Here is a 6,316-nt window from a genome sequence, read left to right as displayed (position 1 = left end):
AGGATTTGACGTATCCCTGTCGTTTAAGGGTGAATCAGAATATATCGCATGTATTTCTATCGTTTACTATTCCATTCATTTATCCCCTGCACTAAACGATTGCCAAAAGTTTTCTAAAACTAATAATCTTTTGACAATACCTAATAATTGTATCATTTCCAGCACGCGAGTAGCCTTGGGGATCACAGTCTAGCTCCATTGATGTCACTACTTAGTTGTGGAAGTTCCGCAAAGGGAAAGGGAAGAGTGAGGAAAGTTTAGATGTGTAATTTTGGCTCAAAAAAAGTTTCAGCCTATAAATTTTTAAACTATCGAATAAGGACCTAATTTTTAAACAAAAAGACATGATGATCATGGTATATGATTAAACATGTATCAAAGTGGAAAGTCATTTATATGTGTAAATGCCACTTACAAACACAATTATATTAATGGTATTTTCTAGTATTTTCCCCTATGGTTGGGTAGATGCTTAATGGTATACTAGGATCATGATGTCTTTTTGTTTGAAAATTAGGCCATTATTCTATAGTTTAGAAGTTTATAGGCTGAAAAAAAATTTGAGCCCTAATTACACGGCTAAACTTTCCTGACCCTTTCATTTCCCCTCCCCTTGCAGAACTTGCACAACTAAGGAGTGACATCGATGGAGCTAGGATGTGATCCTCGAGGCTACTCTCATGCTGGAAATGATAAAATTATTTGGTTTTGTGTTATTGCAATACGACCGTAATGTTTGGAATTGAACAAAATGCGTGAAGTATGTATTTTTGTCTATCTTTGAATGACAAAAATACATACATCACGCATTTTGTTCAATTCCTCGTCCTACTGCAATAGGACAATACCTAATAATTGTATTATTTCCAGCACGCGAGTAGCCTTGGGGATCACAGTCTAGCTCCATTGATGTCACTACTTAGTTGTGGAAGTTCCGCAAAGGGAAAGGGAAGAGTCAGGAAAGTTTAGATGTGTAATTTTGGCTCAAAAAAAGTTTCAGCCTATAAATTTTTAAACTATCGAAAAAGGACCTAACTTTTAAACAAAAAGACATGATGATCATGGTATATGATTAAACATGTATCAAAGTGGAAAGTCATTTATAAGTGTAAATGCCACTTACAAACACAATTATATTAATGGTATTTTCTAGTATTTTCCCCTATGGTTGTGTAGATGCTTAATGGTATACTAGGATCATGATGTCTTTTTGTTTGAAAATTAGGCCATTATTCTATAGTTTAGAAGTTTATAGGCTGAAAAAAAATTTGAGCCCTAATTACACGGCTAAACTTTCCTGACCCTTTCATTTCCCCTCCCCTTGCAGAACTTGCACAACTAAGGAGTGACATCGATGGAGCTAGGATGTGATCCTCGAGGCTACTCTCGTGCTGGAAATGATAAAATTATTTGGTTTTGTGTTATTGCAATACGACCGTAATGTTTGGAATTGAACAAAATGCGTGAAGTATGTATTTTTGTCTATCTTTGAATGACAAAAATGCATACATCACGCATTTTGTTCAATTCCTCGTCCTACTGCAATAGGACAATACCTAATAATTGTATCATTTCCAGCACGCGAGTAGCCTTGGGGATCACAGTCTAGCTCCATTGATGTCATTACTTAGTTGTGGAAGTTCCGCAAAGGGAAAGGGAAGAGTGAGGAAAGTTTAGATGTGTAATTTTGGCTCAAAAAAAGTTTCAGCCTATAAATTTTTAAACTATCGAATAAGGACCTAATTTTTAAACAAAAAGACATGATGATCATGGTATATGATTAAACATGTATCAAAGTGGAAAGTCATTTATATGTGTAAATGCCACTTACAAACACAATTATATTAATGGTATTTTCTAGTATTTTCCCCTATGGTTGTGTAGATGCTTAATGGTATACTAGGATCATGATGTCTTTTTGTTTGAAAATTTGGCCATTATTCTATAGTTTAGAAGTTTATAGGCTGAAAAAAAAAATTGAGCCCTAATTACACGGCTAAACTTTCCTGACCCCTTTCATTTCCCCTCCCCTTGCACAACTTGCACAACTAAGGAGTGTCATCGATGGAGCTAGGATGTGATCCTCGAGGTCACTCTCGTGCTGGAAATGATAAAATTATTTGGTTTTGTGTTATTGCAATAGGACGGTAATGTTTGGAATTGAACAAAATGCGTGAAGTATGCATTTTTGTCTTTCTTTGAATGACAAAAATACATATATCACGCATTTTGTTCTATTCCTCGTCCTACTGCAATAGGACAATACCTAATAATTGTATCATTTCCAGCCCGCGAGTAGCCTTGGGGATCACAGTCTAGCTCCATTGATGTCACTACTTAGTTGTGGAAGTTCCGCAAAGGGAAAGGGAAGAGTCAGGAAAGTTTAGATGTGTAATTTTGGCTCAAAAAAAGTTTCAGCCTATAAATTTTTAAACTATCGAAAAAGGACCTAACTTTTAAACAAAAAGACATGATGATCATGGTATATGATTAAACATGTATCAAAGTGGAAAGTCATTTATATGTGTAAAAATATCACTTACAAACTCAATTATAATGATGATAGTTAACGATCAAGCATCTATCATTGATCAAGAGAGTTCACTGCTATAAAGTTAGTAATTATGAGGCCCTTGCATGTTAATATTAAGAGGATAATAGTCCTTGAAATATAACTCAAGTGGTAAGAGCTAGAGACTTAAGAGTTTGGTGGGATGAAGGGGGATCCAGGGTCCGAACCCTGAGAAGTACTAATTTACTAATCTTACTAACAACTAACATTTGCCTATAAAAAAGTTGATAATGAAATGATACCCGAAAGACACATATAGTATGTCAACAGACTGACAAGATAATATTCTGGTCTAGGTGACTTGGTTACATGTGTTAACATGAAAAGACAAAAAAATTCAATACAAATCTTTGCCTGAGTAATTATGGTCACACAATTGTTTCCTTTAGTTCTTTCCTGATGAGATTCATACTGTTAGAAATAATAATATAAAATTATTCATGTAGTCTTTATTTAATAGGTTAAATTTTTGGGATAATTTGTTGTTAGACATGGTATTAGAGCCTCTATAACCAAGCGGTATAATGGTGTGTTTGTTTCTAGGAAATATGGCAGGAAGGAAGATAAAAGGAAGGAAGTTAGCTGGAAAATACTATTCTATGAGTTTGGATGACACGGCCCCATGAAAAAGTTTTCACCCACAATGGGAAGAAACAGCTGACACAACACACTATCTTCCTCTTCTATTCTTATATTGGCACCTGAACGATGTTGATTGTGTGCTACAGGTTCAGTGAAAGAAACACCAGTAACCCAAATCTCAGTAAAATATGTAATGATCTTTTAATATTCGGGCATGGAGAACATATGACTAGTCATCAACTGAGCAATCCAGTGATGCTCAAGTCTTCCTATGCTAAGTAAGTTTATATTCGGTATTCTCTAACATCTTGCTTACCTATCTATAGATCATGCCAAGGGTGTGCAGCAACAGATCTCCTAGCCATGGATGAAAGAATCCTCTCATTAAGAGGTTGATGTTGGGAACCTTGTTTGGAGTCTCAATGGGTGGAGACATATCTGCAATCTGAAATAATAAACAAACAATTTTCATCAGATCCATCATTGCATTTTCTGGACATAATTTCCAACCAAATAAAAGGAAAAAAAAAAAGAGCATACTCAAATTTGACCTCTGACCTATTACCCAAACAACATCGTCCTACAATTGACATTATTATCAAAAAAACGTTAATCACACACCTCTTGAAAGTGATCAAAATGCACTATTGAGATCACATTCAAATTTAAGAGCGAAGAAGAAGCAAGAACATACCATAGTAAACATACATATTCGCAGAGAAGTTGAAAGTGTTCTTCGAGAAGGTGTTGTCCATCTCTGACCTTAGAGATCCACTAGTCCAAATCCATGTCGCCGTGAAGGCGATGTCATTCTTGTTCACGGTCTCCATCCTTTCATAGTGCCTCATCTTCCTCTCAACACTCAGAGATTCGAGAACACGAGGCGGCAGCAACATGACCTGGTCGAACTTGGGATTGGACGCAAAGGAACGGTGTGTTGAGACTTGAGAACCAAAACAAGTATGTGAAAGATAAGGAAATTGAAAGAAACAGCTTGGGCTGCTTGGCTAATATATAGCCTTACACATATGAGAAACTGAAATCAAGAAATAACCCACGTTATTCAAACCACTACTAACACTTCCTAACAACAACATGATAGACTAATTCAAAGTAAATAACAACTCCTAAAAACAGGGAAATCATAAACTGACTAACAAATCCTCCCTTAAACTATGCAATCAGTTTATATCACTCTCTCAACAAACTCCTAGAGACCTGCGTAGCTTCTACAGAACATCCAGCTTGAGTGGCTTAGTCATAATATCAGCCACTTGTTCTTGTGTGCCACATTGCATCAAGGAAGTGAAAACGAACATCAATATGCTTATAACGACCATGCATTACTGGATTCTTCGAAAGCTTAATAGCCCGTGCTAAAGCTACTAAAACAATACATTAGAATTACCCTTTTGTTAAAGTAAATAGTGTTGGATTAGCGTCGGCTAACACCGACATTAACCTTTTTAGAGTCAGCCACGACACCGACACTAAATTAGCTGTGGCATCGGTTTTTTTCTTGTTAGTGTCCATTTTTTACCGATACAAATTAACCTTGTTTTTGGTAGTGATAGATATAATTAAGTTCATCTCTCTTTGGATTTTTCTTTGTATGCTATTTTCATGAATTTTAGCTCATGGAAGCGTTCCAATTATACATGATGAGGGCTGGCGAAAATTACAATCTTTCCTATGTATTTATTTTTCAATTGGTTAGATTTTAAGGTTGATGATAACAAATAGCATAATTTAGAGGTCAAAACATATCCAATAAGCTCGTATATTAAAGAAAAAGTTGGAATTTAGGGAAAGTCATGTATTAGAACAACTATCAAATTTTCCAAACAGATTTACACCTGAAAAAAATATTAATCATTGTACTAGATGGAAAAAAAAAGTCAGCAGAAGCTATTTTGCATAATTTTTTCAAACTCAATCAAATCAATTCTCCCATCTTGATTTTCATCAAATTTCTTGATCATAATCTGGCAGTCCTCAATTTCTGCTGCTTCCTTGAATCCCAAAACAGAGAGAACGCTCTGCAGCTCCTTGGCATCAATAAACCCATCTCTGTTCTCATCAAACACATCAAAAGCCTTCTTCAACTCCTCCACACTTGGCTCCTGATCCTCAAACAATTCTGAAATCTCATTGGAACCATAATTTTCATTCAGTTCCTCACTTTCTGAACTGTAAAACAATCCCAAATTTTCCATCACCATCTTCACTTCATCCCTTTCAATATGCTCCTCACTTGAGTAGCTTGAGTAGTACTCACTCTCTTGGTCAGATTCTGAAACCTGCTCCTCCTCCTCCTCTAACTCTTCCCTTACCTCTGAGTTATTACTAGGGTGAATTTGGCACAGAAAGAAAAACTTTAAAGTTGAGAAAAACATGAGGATTTTGTGAAAACATGTTTGGCATGTGAGAAAGTCCACCAAACCAAACAAAAAAGAAGAAGTGGAGTTGCTATCACTCTGTTGTGATGTCTTGTCCTCAGCCATGAAGCACTCAAATTGAGGAAGAACCATGGTTGCGATTAACTGGTAGAAAATTCTTGTGATCCCTTGTGTAGGCAGAGTGCTTGTTATTTAGACTTTTTTTTTGAAAGTGTTATTTAGACTCTGAAGATGAGAAAGTTACTGTGATTTGGAATGGAGGAAGGAGGGTGTTATATATAGTTTACAACTTGGACGATTTTACGATACCCTACAGCAAAATATTGCAATTTATATTTCCAATCAATAATTATTACTCATACTTAAAAAGATTTTTTATATAAATCTAAAACTGATTATCATGATCGACTGAAATTGTTTTTATTAATTACTACTTTTTTTTGGAAACTTAATAACTACTTTTTGAAATAATAGATAAATTTTATCAGTCTTTTATCTATTTCAAAATTATTTGATTAACTTTATCTTATTAAGATATGATTTATTTTTTATTTATATAAATTTGAATTAAAAGATAAAAAAATCAATGTGTTACTTACAAAACTTCATTTGTTTTATTTTAAAATTAACGTAAGTAAATGAGAATTGAGAATAAGAATTAAAATTTACTCCATATGTAATAATGATAGACAAAGAGATAGCTAGATTACCACAAAAGAGAGTTAAAAAAATTAAAAGATTTATAAAATAAATTTTAGCGTAT

The 6,316-nt window shown here is 34.6% G+C and overlaps 1 protein-coding gene across 1 annotated transcript; it reads right to left on the bottom strand.

The window, feature by feature from the left end:
- Positions 1–4,955: 4,955 nt before the first annotated feature.
- Positions 4,956–5,813, bottom strand: LOC130728009 (probable calcium-binding protein CML45). The gene has a single exon (XM_057579327.1). The coding sequence runs from the start codon at positions 5,683–5,685 to the stop codon at positions 5,053–5,055; it is 633 nt and encodes a 210-aa protein (XP_057435310.1). The 5' UTR covers positions 5,686–5,813; the 3' UTR covers positions 4,956–5,052.
- Positions 5,814–6,316: the final 503 nt, after the last annotated feature.

Source organism: Lotus japonicus, chromosome 1 (assembly GCF_012489685.1).
Source record: "Lotus japonicus ecotype B-129 chromosome 1, LjGifu_v1.2".
Taxonomy (NCBI): domain Eukaryota; kingdom Viridiplantae; phylum Streptophyta; class Magnoliopsida; order Fabales; family Fabaceae; genus Lotus; species Lotus japonicus.
Note: the sequence above shows the minus strand (reverse complement) of the source record. Positions and strands in the feature narration are given on the sequence as shown.

What these genes read in the sequence shown, in the direction of transcription:
- LOC130728009 (XM_057579327.1), bottom strand. Translation starts at nt 5,685, where the DNA reads ATGGTTCTTCCTCAATTTGAGTGCTTCATGGCTGAGGACAAGACATCA.